Genomic DNA, 16,498 nt, shown 5'->3' with positions numbered 1-16,498 from the left:
TAGATCATTTTGGTGTGAGTTGTCGAGTTTTGGAGATATCGGCTGTAGCAATGTCTGCCTTCTCAGATCTTGGTTTGAGCAGTTTCATGTAGGCATACTTTGTTCTAAGAAAATGGTTCCTACATGAAACTGCTCACAACAAGGTATGTGGATGATCTTGAGTAAGTGTGTCAGGATTTCTGGAAAGAGACAATGCTGTTGAGTTTCTCAAATGTATTTTTTTGGTGCTTTGAGCAACACAAGCCCAGTGCCATCCAGTTCCATTATATTTGAGAGAAGGCAGACATCTCTACGGCCGATATCTCCAAAACTTGGCAACTTACCCCAAAATGATCTAGACGGATAAACAGCACCACAAGTAAGAGGAAAGACGTGTATTTTTGATTTTGGGAGGAACTGTCTCTTTAAGATACAGGAAATTAGCCTTTTATCAAAGTAGGCAAATTACACCACTGAGCAACAACCGGAGGATACTGGAGTCCAAAAGCATTGCATCTTGACTTCAGATGTCTGCATGTCCCATTCCTTGCCAGAGCTTTGGACATAAATTAACTAATCTCAGTCAATTATGAATAAAACAGTTTGTCTTTATTAAGTTAAATTCACAGTAATTCGCTGTCTATTAATACCTGCCAGTATCAGCAGAGGTTGGTTCGGTTTAATGTATTTTACAGTTGCAAGGAAAATCAGTAGTCAGTGGGGGGCAGCGTGACCATCCGGGTGAACTCTTCATAGTTGACAGTCCCATTTGATTTGACATTTGCCTCTTCAAACAGCTCGTCCACTAGAGCAAAGAAAGGGAGAGAACTTAATGAACTTGACAGGATTTTTTTTTTAACTTGAGAACTCTTTGGGGGTGCGTCTTTCCCATGACTACTCAGAGTCTGTTAATGAGCGTATGACTGTTGCTTAAACATGAGGAACTGTAATTGACTGTAACCTCCATGGAAATCAAGCAAATCCTGGAAGTATGTACTATACCACTTGCAAATTAGCAAACTACAGGTCTTAGCATACAGTTTACTTCACTATTGTCAAATAGTTTGCACAAACCTCAAGTAACCCTGACAAATGAGTCAAGGACAATGACTCGTCCCAACATCCAAAAAACACAATGAGGGCTTGTCTTTCTTCAGCAGGTCAAGAAGAAAACGACATTTGGTGATAGAAAGCAAAGGTCAACTTTAGTTCGTTAGTTTAACAGAGTCATTTTATGGCAGCAAATGGCTAAGGACGTTCCTGTATTTCTAGGGTTCACTCTATTGCACAATAATGATCCCAGAGCTACTGGGTTCAGAAACAGCTGCAGTTTTAAGTAGTTTCAAGTAGTTTTAATTGTCCCTTGAGTTCAATAAAAACAAGTTCTGGTCTGGTGCATCATAACACCCAGCCAGCTCTCTAAATTATACTACCTTTTTGATGTGAATATCTTCCCTTGGGCTGGCCATCATCTGAAGAGACAATTTCAAAACTGAGGCCAACATGGATTCCCTGCCTTGAACAGTCTCTGTTTCTAGCTTTGGGGATCTCAAACACAGCCCAGGAAATATCTAACAACATCAATATCTATGCAAGGAGCTGTCATCATCTCAAAGGGGATTCTTGTCTTGCATTGTATCAAACAAATTTGAAAATCCATTTTTTTTATCATATTGACTTCATTGTGTTTATTTAAAGTGACACCAGCGATTGTGAATATGCTCAGATGGCGAACATGAAGCGCAGCCCTTCCTGTACATCTGCAGATTAACGGGCCCAAATTAAGCAAGTCCTCAAAAGGACTCCCAAAAATAAAGTGAGCGATGTCCCACAATTAATAGATGCTAGCTGGCATCCCTGCATGACTGCAGTTGTTCTAATTATCTAATATGGCAAAAAAAAAAACAATGATTACAGTGTGTGCTCAAACCACAGTCAATTGTCATTTATTAGCTCAGACATGTGAACCACTTGCACATTCTGCAGATTATAAACATCTTGGCCTGTGACAACAATTACAAGCAACGTTTATTTAACACATCTTCAACGTTTGCTAAGCCCACCTTCTTTGTCTGTGAGCTTCTCTCCGAGCTTAGTGAGTTTGGCCCGTAGCTCGGACGCCTGAATGTACCCTCTCTTCTGCTTGTCCGTCATCCTCAAGGCTTCAAGGATCTCTGTCTTGGGTTCTTCCTGTTGCATCTGTCTGTGCATCATGGTCAGGAAAGTAGAGAAGTCCAGTTCACCCTGCTTTCCTACACATAAACACAATACATGGAAACCCAATCTATTCAATTTCATATTAATGGCATGCCTTCCAAAACAAGTAGGCATTGCTCAACAACTCCGTAAAAACAATAAGATGCATAAACTGTGTGAATATTATACATGAATGAAACATTGTATGTTAAACATCTAGAATATAAAAGTAAAAAGATTTAAGTCCCATGATTGTAACATTGTTGTCTTGCTGTTTTTAAGTTAAAGACCCTCAACCTTTGCGATTTGATCATACCAAGTCTTGTTTTGTGTGTAAGCCAATGCAGCTATTATAAGTAAAGGAACCATTGTGTGGTGAGGGCCTCTTATTCACCAGGCTGGAAATACTGAGGAAATCTAGTTGGTTTTCAGGCGCTCCACGACTCTCACCTGGGTCATTCACAACAAAGTAAAAACCTGCTGATAAAATCAACTTCTACCTTTAGCACTACTAAAATCCCAAAATGCAAATTAAGTTGCCAACATAATACTAAAATTCTGTGGGGAAAAAGTATTATTATTTTATGTTTTATCCCTGGAAACATCTGCACACATTTTTCCTACAACCATATTAGCTACATCATATATATATATATATATATATATATATATCAACACAGATACAGGAAAAAAGATTTTAATGCATAGCAGAACAGGCCTGTTTCGTGCGTGTGTCTCGCTCCTCATTAGTCGAGCACTCAACACCATTGACGGTTTTGGAAAAAAAACCCGCTATATATATAGCAGGTTTTTTTTCCAAAACCGTCAATGGTGTAAGTGCTCAACTAATGAGGAGTGGAATATCAACACGGATACAGGGGAAAAAAACAGTTTTAATGCGTTGCAGTATAGGCCCGTTTCATGCCATCCATTTTCCGAACCGCTTATCCTGCTCTCAGGGATGCTGGAGCCTATCCCAGCAGTCATTGGACAGGCCGCCAGACACACAAACAAACACACATGGGGCTCGAACCCAGGACCTTCTTGCTGTGAGGCGATCGCGCTAACCACTGTGTCTCTCTCTCTCTCTCTCTCTCTCTCTCTCTCTCTCTCTCTCTCTCTCTCTCTCTCTCTCTCTCTCTCTCTCTCTCTGTCTCTCTCTCTCTCTCTCTCTCTATATATAACAAAATAATCCAGTGATTCAGACAGCTGATGATTGACAGCTGATGATTGCTAATGGCATGAAACAGGCTTGCACTACTTATATATATAAAAGGCCTGGCAGAGTGTCTCCCCGCCTGCCGCCCAATGACTGCTGGGATAGGCTACAGCATCCTCGTGACCCTGAGAGCAGAATAGGTGGTTTGGATAATGGATGGATGGATATATATATACACACACACACATCGTATTTCCCAGACTATAAATTGCTGGGTTTTTACTCTTCTGGCTGGTCCTGCGATTTATATTCCAATACGACTTATACAATGTAGTTCAACTCTCGATCAATTTCTATGGTACCACCATATAAATGCGACGTATACGCCGAAGCAACTTCTACGTTTTTTTTTCCCTCACAACAACCCGTTTTTGCTGAGTGTGACTAACATTCAGGAAATACAGTGTGTGTGTGTGTGTGTGTGTGTGTGTGTGTGTGTGTGTGTGTGTGTGTGTGTGTGTGTGATTTACACTGTACCAATTTTGTGGACCTGGAGATGTCTGTCAATTTCACCAAATGTAGGACTTGTGCCCAGGCAGCGCATAACAGTGATCAGGTCCTTGGCCTCGATCTTTCCTTTATGTTTCTTGTCATATAAGGAGAAACACTCCTTAAATTCTGCAGAGGTAAATATGAATTAATCGTATTTACAGGATCGCATTTGAAAATTTTTATTTTTATTTTCTTAACCAAATTATGCTAAGAACATGCCTTATACAGTCTATCCAATAGAATAGTAAGAGGAATTATTAACAATGACTATGAGTATCTGTTGCGGCCTCTCAATCTTTGGAAAAGGGATGGGTGACCGATATGAAACTGTACACACGTTGTTCACATTACAACTACGTAAGAGTGATGTGAATCACATTTTGATCCTTTTCAGTTCCAACTCCAGTTCTTTTAACTTCAATTATTGTTAAAACTGTCACTTCAAAACAACGTAATAGTGTGACAAGATAACTAATAAAATCCATTCTGACTGCATTTTTTTTTCTAACAAACATCAATACTTAAATTAGCAAAAAAACCACATTCAGTGTTGCTGTAGGGTATAGCCTTACCATTGATTTGAGCTGGTGAGAAGAATTTAGCCTGCAAGGCAACAAGTAGGCACCATCATTTCACAGGTACGTGCAGAAAAACTGTAAAATCAAATCAGAAAAAAACACTAAAAAGACTTGAGGAAAAAAGGATTTGTTGCTCTTACCATTTCAACAGCAGATGCTTACGTTTCCTTCCAGGAAGCTGGCCGTCTTTGACGTCTGTCCACCCCGGTTCAAAAGTCCACAACCTGAAGGCCTCTGGGTAATCTAATATCAGTTACTGTGGAGACAGAGATACCAGATCAGCTGTGCATTGTCCTTTCCCTTTCCGCCCTGACAGCTTTGATAGAAGGACAAAACTAATTACGCCCGTTAAATAGTAATGACAGGTAGAACGTCTACATTACACTTGTGCAACCAAATTTAAAATGTAGACAAATCTGGCAAAAGAATGTGGATTTCCAGTCAGATTATTACTTGAATTTTAATAAAGAATGTAGTTGGCTTACTTTTTCTAGTGGCGATTCGGGTAAAAATAGTTCAGTCATTGCATTTGGGGTGAAATGGCACATTTTGAAATCACTACATGGTCGCGATGATGCTGACTGAATTTAATGCTTGATGGTGCAACACATGGCTAATAACCAGCAACTAGAAGTTGATTTCACCATTTAATTCAGATGAACATTCACAAAGTCCAACCAGTTGCAATGACTGAAACATAAATATCAGTAACTGCTTTAAGTTGTAAACACACATTATGATCACACGTTAAAGTAATAACCAGCACAACATTTAACTAAAACATACATAAAAGCATAACTTTCAGGATTAAAACTCCACTTAACAGTTACAAATAAAATCAACAATACTAAATGTAATGACAGATAAAAAAAAATGTTCAGAAAGCATATTTCAAAAATGAAGTTTACAACTGTATTATATACCGCACACAAGTCTTTTGGTCACATATTCCCTGAGCTTTTGATTAAAATGTGACTAATATGAAAATATCTCCAATACTGACTCATTTTTTTGTAGTTTGAAAACTAACATTTTCTGGTCCCTTGCAATGCATTCATCAAACTGCACATACATACGTAGATATCATAGATAGATAGATAGATAGATAGATAGATAGATAGATAGATAGATAGATAGATAGATAGATAGATAGATATCAAATAATGACACATGGCTCATAAAACAAGTTAAATTTGACTTGCAATTTCAGATTGCACTCCATATTTCATGAACTTCGCTTGTATATTTTGCAACCCTTCCCACTATGAAAGTGCACAGCCAGAAATATGAAATCGTATCCATCAGTGGAATCAAGTTAAACATTCTTGCTTTGCTCTATAAAATCATCCACACACCTACAACTCACAGTGATTGAATGCTACACTAGTGCTGAGGTTACAGAGCTGGCTCTGTCCATCTACCTCAGGAGTGTTCTTTTGAAAAATCCCCATGACAAAGCTAAGGAGCTTGTTCACTTAACACAGGTGAAACGATAAGATGAGGGTTTTTTTTATTTTGAGATACTTTATAGATCCCCGTGGGGAAATACGCTCTGCGTTTAACCCATCCTAGCTGTGTAGCTAGGAGTGGTGAGCAGCTGCTAGTGCAGCACCCGGGGACCAGCTCCAGTTCATCTTGCCATGGCTCGGTCAGTTTGATGGTGGGGGAAACCGGAGCACTCGGAGAAAACCCACCACAGACATGGGGAAAACATGCAAACTCCACACAGAAGAGGATCTGGGATGACCCCCCCAAGGTTGGACAACCCCGGGGTTCGAACCCTGGACTTTCTTGCTGTGAGGTGACAGTGCTAACCACTGGGCCACTGTGCTGCCAGTAAGATAATGTCTTGTGCAAATGTATGAAATGTGGACAGAACTTAATTTCATATTACACACATCAACATAGATTAGAAAGCATGTGCAGGCAAATATGATTCAAAGAGAGTAAAAAGAGTAAAAACAATAGAACCAGGCAAAGAATGAACATTTAATAGAAGGCTTAAAAAGTTAGGGGATGCAAAAAAGATGAGTTAAATGTTGGAATCTGTTTCAAAAGGACTAATAGAAAATGGTTAGATAAACTATGTGAAGCCACAATATGACTCGTACACCTGTCTCATTTGTGATGGCCAGGATTGATTTACTCTGTAATTTCTATGGGTACACATCAAAACCTTTAAGTATCATACAGTTGATGACAGATCAAATGACATGCAGTGTGAAAGATGTTGGTAGAATTTTTACCCCAATGTAAGGCTATGATCAACACTTATGAGTTAACTCTGACGATAGCACACATTTATAATCCCCATCTACTGTGTCAAAGTCCAGGTGATACCTCGGCTATTAGTCATCTCATGAACGGAGATGTAGGTGGTTTCTAATCTTGAGGCCTTGGCTTGACATGTAAAGAGTAGTAAGACCATGGTTCTGGGACGTAGATGACACCTGGGTACTTTTTACGTAGAACGGTGTCATTCCACAAATAGACAACCCACACTACCACCAGCGCCATGGTAAGAGAGAAACTGCCTAGGAGAAACAGCCCATTGCTGTCTGGGCTTAAGCCTTTACGTTGTCGTTGAATTACCACGGCCAGCATGGCAAGGAAGGTGAGGAGGAAAAGTTCAAAGATCTGTCCTTCAGTGACCAAGTACCTGGATTACAAATTCAAAGGGAGAAACAACAGAGGGGTTACAGACTGAGATTTTTGGCCAGAGAAGGACAAAATTACAGTTAGATTACTTCGAGTACTTTTCTCAGACAAAAAGTGACTTGATACATTGATTTTGCAGTTCTCTTATTCATTTAAATCGACAATAAGGTTATTAATTTTAAATAAGAAATCCACAGGTTTCACCATATTACTTCCCCATTAGGTACTGATTCAATTTTTACTGGCACAAATAAAATATAAAATTCACAATCCCTCCGTCTACACAGACATATTTTTTTCAATAAGCAGTATTATAGTCTGTGCCAGTGGCTGAGCGGTATTTTGCATGTAATGACATTACTATATAGTTGTTTTTAATTTTAAATTGCAGAAACAGCAAAGCAAGAGCGAATGCACAACAGCTTATTTAAATATGGAGACTATTAGGGATGGAGATATGTGCCAACCCACATAGATCATACACAACGGGGTCATCTTTTAACTTATCAAAGTGGGGGGGAAAGCCTTATCAAATTTCCATCTTTTGAGCTGTTTTTTTTGTTTGGTTTTTTTTGTTCATGCTTTCATTTTTTTTTTCATGCAAATTGCATTAAGCTATACCAATAACAGAGTTTTTACACGGTTTAAAGCTGCAAAGCAGCCCTGTGATAGAGCAGTGAGTGACAGCCTCTTTTTGGCCCTGTATTCTTGGGCCTGCAGGCAATGTCTGACTTTATGCATGCTCAGTCACTGGTATACTTTTATTTGTAAAGAGGTATATACACTTGAGAGGTTTCCCCACCATAACGGTCTTAGTATCAGGGCAAATCTGAATCAGAGAAGGTAGATTATTAAGACTTGCATCAAGGAGGGTGTGGAAGAAATTACCCTCCACCAGTCAGCACCAATACCGATACTAACCAGTACCTAATGTAATGCACTTGAAAAGCATCTCTTAAGATGGCTATTCAGGTGTCTTAGAGTCATTCTTCAAAACGGGTACTTCGATTCGATTCAAGGCGACTACTCTAACAACAATGCAATGCAAAGCAAAGGCGTCAGTATCAAATACTATGAACAATTTGGAGGTGACCAACCAATAGTAGAGGGCACTGGGTCCCATTAAGAGCCAGCCAGGGACAGGAATCTTCTTTTGCTCAACGACTTGAGTAAAGCAGCTGGTGAAGTAGATGAATAGAATGATGAAGAATGGGATATACCTAGAACACAGCAACAGAGGCAATGTTAACAATTGCATTGCTGGAGAATTACGGTTAATTTGTATAGGTGTGACGTGCAAACCTAAAACTTCCCTGTCATTTGTGACAGGCAGCAGAGTGTCAAGGTGCTTTGTTTACACAGACGCCTTTACAGCAAGAGGTTCCTGGATTTGATCCCAGCCCGTCTGTGTGTACTTTGATCTCTTCTGTGTTTCTGTGTTTTTCCTCCCACAGTTCCAACACATATACGGTAAATTGGAGAATCTAAATTACCCATAGAATTCAGAGAGAATGTGATTTTTTTGGGGGGGGATTTTTCCCCCTTTTTCTCCCCAATTGTATCCAACCAATTACCCCACTCTTCGGCGCTGTCCCGGTCACTGCTCCACCCCCTCTACCTATCCGGGGAGAGCTGCTTCTTTTCACCTGACAGTGATAAGTTTCGCCAGGGGGAGGATCACGCTATTCCCCTTAGTTCCCCCTCCCCGCCAAACAGGCGCCCCAACTGACCAGAGGAGGCGCTAGTGCAGCGACCAGGACACATACCCACATCCGGCTTCCCACCTGCAGACACGGCGAATTGTGTCTGACGCCTGACCAAGCTGGATGTAACACAGGGATTTGAACCGGCGATCTCGGTGTTGGTAGGCAATGGAACAGACTGTCATGCTACCTGGACGCCCGAGAGAATGTGAATTTGCATGCACATTCCATGAATCTCGTGTGTCCACTATCCAGGGCTGAGCAATCCCTGTGAGGCTTGAAGCCAGCAATTCTATGGCCTTTAAAATGTGACCCGATGCGACAGCTGATGAGGACATCTTCCAAAATATAGTCAGACCAGATCTTGTCGAGACTAGCTCTGAAAAACACAAATAAGGTTGACCTATTCTAAATTGAATGTACCTTGTTTCATATTGTGTGAAAGGTTTTATGCAGAAAAGTTGAAATAGTCGGATATATTATGTTTAGATCAGTTTCAGAAAATATGAAACTGGGAAAAGGATATTTACAAAATTAAACCTGCATCCTCTCTCTCATTTTTCTGAAGAAAATCAAATTACGGTATATCCTCACTTGCTGAGTAGACTCACTCCTGCTGAAAACAGATGGCACAGAAAATAGTTTTCTGTAGCATGATGCATTTTGGTTACCAACAGCCCTATTGCAGAAACTCGATACATTTTCAAGATTAAAGGCTCCAGGTTTTGACAACCAAGGTAAAGTTGATCCATTGCAATGATAATGCTTCAGCTTCACATTTTCTTGAAAATAATCAACAACATGTCAACTAAACCACACAGCTATAGAATATGAAGGAATCTTTATATTGTTGGTTTGCACCCAGGTCTAATCTCTAACACCCACACTACTACACTCTCCTCCTGTACAGGACCTCCATGTGAGGTCATAATGAAGATTTAAGTTCCTGTTACAGCCTTGGTTTTATCCTTTCACCTGAAACATGGGAGGATGCAGACTGCTCTTTGGTTGATGCTTCTCCTTCGCATCCTTACCTAGTTGCTGGGCCATGGAGCTGTGCTTGCAGTTTTTCTAAAACTCACATTAAATGCACAGCTTTGTGGTGACCGCCTCTGTGCTGGTTAGTTGCACGTTTCTAATGCTTTTAGATCTCGCAACCACCATTAATATTATAGGTCCCTCAGTTCTAGCTGAAAGCCTCTCTACCCGGGTGGGCCTTACAGGCCTCGCATTAATATGTTTTATGTCAATGCATCCGAGACAGAGTTAATCTGCAAGTGAAGTTCAGGTTCTCCATCTGCAAAGCCAATCTTTATTCATTATCAAGAACTGCTTATAATAACTCCGTCCTTTGAGATGATCTGTGGGATGACAATAGCAAAGGGTTTTTGTTCTAGATTTATAGCCTCCACCGGTCCCCCTCTTCTGCATGTCTGATCAGCTAAACAAGCAATCAGCATCGCTTCTCCAAGAGGGCGCTAATCACCACAAGTGAAACAAGGAAACAAAAAAATGACAACATGTAGTATCTGACAAGACGTAGACATAGAAACAGACATGTGTTCAACAAAACATAATTTAATCAATCTTATCAATATCAGTTTAGGATAGCAGCTATAGTGATAGAGGAGAAGACAGGAGGGGAGAAAGGACTAATAAGAAGGATGTAATCAAGAGAGTGTTCCAGGGACTGTGTGAGGCAGATACTACCAGTGTGTATATGCATGTGACATCTCCACCTGTGCGTGTACAGATTAATCCCAATAAAGTCTGGTGTCTGAAGCCTGCGACTTATCACAGTGCCTCGGTGCAGCAGACAGGCTCTGCAGCCACCCACAGGCCCCACAGTCGTGCAGACACCCCACGGGCAACAGAACAGCCAGAGCCCAAGGTAGTGCAACCCCAGAGGAACACTGAGCCCATAGGGGGGCCAGGAGCCTGCAGAGCAACCCCCACCCACGTCCCCTAGGAACACAAACCAGTCCCCAAAAGTACAAGCTGAGCTAACACCGCCGAGGCGCACCCCCACTGCCAACCCCCACACTTAGGCACAAGGTGCAACTGCAGGCATGGGACCCGAGCCGCGGACGGCATGCACAAACCACCAGCCTAGAGGACTTTGTACTTTTCATGGGTAAATCGTCTTCTAATTTTGAATGCTCAGTTTTAGGTCATTTACCGTCCTTTTTGTACATGAACGCAAACTACTTACATTTATTAAGAGTTTTTATTGTTACACTGATGACACAAAGCCTAACCCGGCTGTAAATCCATCTTTCTCTGTTCAAAAAACCTTCTTCATCCAAATAAACACTTTTACACACCATCTACCATAAACGTCTGGATGCCTAATGACAGCTTGAGGTCGGTGAAATAAAGCAGAATTCATTGTTTTTGGTCCCAAAATGTACATGGATGGCTTTGGGGCATTTTACAGTCCTCTGGCTTGCATTATTTTAGACTTGGTCCTCCGTTTTATGTTGCATTTTCACCTTTCAACCATAACTGCTCTATTATCATCTTGAAAATTATGCTACGCTCAAGTTAATGCCAAATCTACTGTCAGCCAAAAAGCCCATGTGTGTTTTCATCACTAGATGGGTACATTATCGTGGTGATCTGCATGCTGACTTTAAAGAAATCAATAAAACTATTTTCCTCATTATTTTTCGTACTTTTATTTGATGAATTAATTTGTACACTATTTTCTTAAAGCTCCGAATGAATAAATTGTGTATGCTTTTGACAAACTATACAGCTAGAGGTAGGGACATTGCAATAACCCTCTTGTCTCATTGAGGTGCCACCGCATGGTCATGTTTTTCAATCCCATGCACTTTCAACTGATCAGAATTTTAATCATTTTATTTCAACCGATTTAACTGGTTCGATTTTAGCCATGCAATCTAATTTAATGTTAGAACAAGTATATACCAGTTCTAGTGCTTCTGACAGCGCTTCCCCCCTTTTTTGATTTGAGGGTTGAAGGTTTGATGAGTTGTGGTCTCCTACTGCACATATTAATTATAATAACAGCAGGAGAAGGAGGAAAAAGAGAGAGAGAGATGCATCTCCTCTCCCTTTGCTCCTTATGCTGTTTACAGCATGAATATCCTTGGCCTTCTCAGAATAAATATGACTTTAAAACAGCAAGAAGATCTTTTCTATCCTTTTTTTCTTCTATGCTGTTTGCACTTCATCATCCCATCAGCAATCACTGCCTCACATGTCTCTGGTTCTAGAAATGTCAACAATGATGGCCTGTTGCTCTATTTATGTCAATGTGCCAGCAAGAGGAGCGGTATTGGTGTGCACATCCATCCCAAGAAGGTGCAATGCAACATTTCCATCAAAGACCTTCTTCAGATCACACTACCCCATAAACACACTCACACATATAGAATTGTACACATACGATTTTGTGTGTTACCTACCACATTAAATGTCCCAGCTGCTCATCATAATAATACAGCAGTTCAAATGAGTCAATCTATGAAAAAGACATTGGTCATGTTATACCATCAGTAAACAATCTTTGGATCAAATCGCCTCATGTATATTCCATTCAATCCAGGTGCATCTCAATGGCAAAAAGAGGGGAAAAAATGCTTTAGCATGCTGTTACTGTTTTCTTCCTTATGCAACAGTGCCACCTATTGTATTAATTTGACAGCTTTTAACAATTTTGGCTCAGCTCCTGATGCTGTCAAACCCTTTTAATTAACTAATGGAAATAAATATTCGTATTATGACCAGTCTACAACCTGGGGGCTTTTGAATTCCAATCAGTAGGTAAATGAGGCTGTGATGTGCAAACTGTATTTGTCATCTGTGCTTGCAGGCACGAATTAATGGGAGACAGCTAAACTTCAGAGAGGTTTCCTGCAGCACTGTTATTACCCAACACAGAAAAACTTTATATTAGTAATCTGTCTGTGATTCCACTAACCATATTAATAATTATATATATATATATCTTGCAAAAGCAGCCTCTTTCCTCAGTTAAAAAAGATTGCTTCAAAAATGTATTCAACTGTTGAAAGAACATTTCATTCATATCAAAATATATTTGGAATGAATGGAAGTGATGCAATTTTCTTCTCAACTTACCCTATTCACTTCTAAAAACATATGACATGCATGTAGATCTGCTATTGGTGTTCCTATATAATTACCAAAACCTACTCAAACAAAATTGAGGCCTACCAGTGAGGCAGGTTTGAGGTCTTTGATGATCGGATTCTCTCTGACGGACAGGTGGAGCTGGTACCCGCTCAAGATAAGTCGGTGATTGATGGAGTCACCCACTAGGTGGATGCTGGCTCCCATAACAAAGGTGATGATGCAAAGGTAGATCGCTGACCGTGGCAGCACCCTGGGACTGCGCTCAATTAACTAAACAGGGCAAGAAAGTACATGGAAGCACACCAACACATTTACACAAGAAGACATTTTCCAATATGACAGCCATCTCAAACCATTTTCATTGGTTTTGTTTGTTGTAAATTTCACTGAAGGTAACCATATCTGTTCTCGAAAACTGAAATTTCAAGTCTCAGTTTAACAAATTGTACACACAAAATCACTTTGTAGTTGTCCAGACGTACCTTGAGCAGTAGAAATGGTGTGATAACGTTGTAGGCCATGTGGAAGTAGTCCCCAGCACTGGGTTTGTTCAAGGGGAACCATTCCAGAGGAAGTACAATCTATGACACACAGTAAGAACACAACACTGACATCAGAGGTGGTAACTGTTACATTCATTTATGAAGTATATTAAACTATATTCACTATTAGCCATATCTTCAACGTCCTTTTTATACTTCTATTAATATGGTACGATGGGAAAATTAAGAGAACTATGTATCATTAATCTTTACCATGGCAATAGGCCTTCCAAAATCCAGTATCCAGTTCTGCACGGTGAGACAGAGCCATAGGTCAAAATGAAACTCCAGTCTCTTTTTGGATGGCAGTTTTTTCTTCGAAACTGAGTTGCTGTTGACAGACATTTTCATTGGTAAGTCATTGCGATAACAAAATCAGATCAGATCAGATGAGGATTTATGATCCCCACTGTAGAGTTTGGTCACTACTTTATTGTATTCTGTAATAAATCTTAAAGGGCACAAAGTATTAACAGTGTGAAAAAAGGAAGAAAAGCTAACGTGATATATGGTTTCGGTTTCAATTTTCTACTTTTCCTCATTTAAATAATGGCAGTCCTTTAAGAAAGTAGCAGGCAAAAGTGTCCAGAGATTGTCAAGTGATGCGAGTCTCCCAACTCTGGAACCAAACATGTGCCCCAACTGACCTAGGATCAGCTCCTGATAGAGCACTCTCTCCTCCACGTCTCAATATCTGTTTTTATAGTTTCACTGCCTAGATTAGAAATAAAAATGGTAGTGAGTTAACCATCCTGTTTCCTTGAAGAAGAAGATAATAAATTTAACTTTTTGGATTATAGCCTAAAACTTCAGCTCTTTCTCTGTTTAGGAAACCGTTGTCGGAGTATGTCTTTATGCATGCTCAATAATCCAGGTAAGGAAATCACAGAAACTTCAACACAGAAACACAGAAGACACAGAACACAGGAGAGCTAACGCGTCAGGCCAGGACTCCGCAGTCTACACCATCTACAGGCCAGTGGCCACTCTTTCAAGGATGAGGATGTGCACATCCTTGATAGGGAGGAACGCTGGTTTGAACAGGGAGTCAAAGGGGCCATCTATGTGAAGAGGGAACGACCACCCCTGAACCAGGGGGGTGGGGGGGGCTAAGAGTACATCTGTTGCCATCTTACAATTACAAATATTCCCAAATCCTCTGTGAATAGTACACATGGCCATTGAAACTCTGGTTAATGTTCATGCCTATTTGCTATGAAACTAATCGTTGTTTTCGGTTGTTATGTTTATAAGGGTGGGGATAGCTGCAGTCAGTTTAGACTGAAGAGGTCACTTAGATGAGTGATGAAACGTTTCTTTCTCAATAAACGTTGTGGCCAGATGAACTGATTCAACTTTCTGCCATTGTCGGAGCTATTTTCATGACCCATCAAATTCAGGATGCATTTCAAGAGCAACATCAAGACCTCTCTCTTAAAGGCCTCTCTTGTTTCTCCAAGGCATTGGATATTGTGTAGCTGTAATATCCGTGAAGGGTCCCTTTCATGACTAGGCTACCAAGACACGTCTTTTAAAACCACAGTGTATTTTAATGGTGCCAGCGGTGACTAAATGTCATTGTGATTAAGCACTAGTGTTAAAGAAAATGGCACTGGCACCTGTGCCTTTTATGAATTGGGTCCTTGAGCTGCAGTATGAAAATGCCTGCAACCTTATGGCCTTTTCCCCAGAAGACTTTCAGTTGAGCCTTATTTTGACTGTCGAAGCCTGCAGTGGGACCTAAGATATTTGTGACCACTGACATAGCTGGGGTTCTGACCCCCTATTGACCAAGCCTGTGTCCAGTATAGAATAGAAACTACTCCATTAGTCACGTCATTCAAATATTTGGGCACGTATCCTCTCCAAGGATATCGGCATTCAAATACCACTTAGCTTCCTCGGCAGAAGAGATTTTAGTGGCATTCCAAACAAGAATAACCAATTTCTCACCAAGGTCACCAATCTCCATATCACTGCACTTATCTAGAGCTGGTATATCATACCCTTGTGCCGTTCCATGTAAGATCCTGCAGTGAATTCTAACAATCTTGCCACGGTCGTGTTTTCACTGGACACTGAAAGACTTGCATGTCAGTCATGTTGCTGTTTTGAGGGATCATGCAGGACCAAAGCTAACAGCAAGCAGGAGGGAAGAAGAAGCAATTCAACGATCAGTTACTGGTTTTGCTCAGGGAGAGCCTTTTCCCGAGAATCTTCAGGATGTTACTGCTTAAGACAACACTAAGAGGAGAAACAATGGCAATTTCTCCAGCACCCAATGGTTGCAATGGAGGTCGAAGTATATGGGCAGACATCAGTCAAGGCGAATAGTTTAACAGGCCAACTACAAATGAGATCCTATTTAATAGACGAATTATCTTCGAGAAGCAAATGAGCCATATTACTAGCCCTGATCGATAGCCCTGTGATTGTAAATTCATCCGTTAATATGCAACTGTTACTTCCTCCCTCTACTGTCAACAAAGGAAACAGAAGTCCATAAGTGCACAAACCTATGTTGCACTGGCGTCTGAAAATCGCTGCCTCGGCGTTTTCGCACATCTTGCATTTTTTCGATGTCGTGTGCTCCGTGTTTATTACTGCTTGTTTAACTTCTAACTTCCAGTGGATCAAGCACCAAAACCATTCGTTCCTTTTTTACTTCCTGGTTGGTCTTTGTCCCGCCTATCCGCTCGCCGTTCCGCCAATGACGTTGCTCCACCAGCAAACGTTTGCTGTCAATCTAGACCGCTCTTTCAAATAGACCTCACTCATATTCTTTTTTTCTTTTTTTTAAAGAAAGAAACTTCTCTGCCATTGTAAATTATATTATTTTATTTTAATACAGCTATTGCCATTTTATTCAAGCTGGCCCTACAGAAATAATGCGTTTCTATATAATAAAGAACTCCAGAACTCTATTCATTGCATATGTATCTACTACAACTACTCCTATTCATTACGCAGATATTTCAGTTAAAATTCAGACCCTTGATGTCCAGC

At 40.5% G+C, this 16,498-nt stretch overlaps 2 protein-coding genes across 3 annotated transcripts; both read right to left on the bottom strand.

Annotated features, from left to right (window-relative positions):
* Positions 1 to 333: 333 nt before the first annotated feature.
* LOC130111410 (calmodulin-like protein 4) lies at positions 334 to 4,891 on the bottom strand. Of its 2 annotated transcripts, none has more exons than XM_056278591.1 (5): positions 4,605 to 4,891; positions 4,459 to 4,489; positions 3,872 to 4,012; positions 2,043 to 2,231; positions 334 to 784 (listed from the first exon to the last, which is right to left on the bottom strand). In XM_056278591.1, exons 1-5 carry the CDS (start codon positions 4,605 to 4,607, stop codon positions 687 to 689), a joined length of 462 nt encoding a protein of 153 aa, XP_056134566.1. In that variant the 5' UTR covers positions 4,608 to 4,891; the 3' UTR covers positions 334 to 686. The 2 variants fall into 2 exon arrangements, with proteins under 2 accessions (XP_056134566.1, XP_056134567.1); XM_056278592.1 differs by having other exon boundaries at positions 3,872 to 3,980; positions 4,605 to 4,611.
* A 144-nt stretch (positions 4,892 to 5,035) lies between these two features.
* On the bottom strand, positions 5,036 to 16,157 carry LOC130111411 (ceroid-lipofuscinosis neuronal protein 6 homolog). Its single transcript, XM_056278593.1, has 7 exons — positions 16,009 to 16,157; positions 13,706 to 13,823; positions 13,433 to 13,531; positions 13,032 to 13,220; positions 12,260 to 12,315; positions 8,220 to 8,342; positions 5,036 to 7,123 (listed from the first exon to the last, which is right to left on the bottom strand). Exons 1-7 carry the CDS (start codon positions 16,062 to 16,064, stop codon positions 6,847 to 6,849), a joined length of 918 nt encoding a protein of 305 aa, XP_056134568.1. The 5' UTR covers positions 16,065 to 16,157; the 3' UTR covers positions 5,036 to 6,846.
* Between the last annotated feature and the right edge of the window lie 341 nt (positions 16,158 to 16,498).

This window comes from Lampris incognitus, chromosome 4 (genome assembly GCF_029633865.1).
Source record: "Lampris incognitus isolate fLamInc1 chromosome 4, fLamInc1.hap2, whole genome shotgun sequence".
Classification (NCBI taxonomy): domain Eukaryota; kingdom Metazoa; phylum Chordata; class Actinopteri; order Lampriformes; family Lampridae; genus Lampris; species Lampris incognitus.
This window is presented reverse-complemented; position numbering and strand designations above follow the sequence as displayed.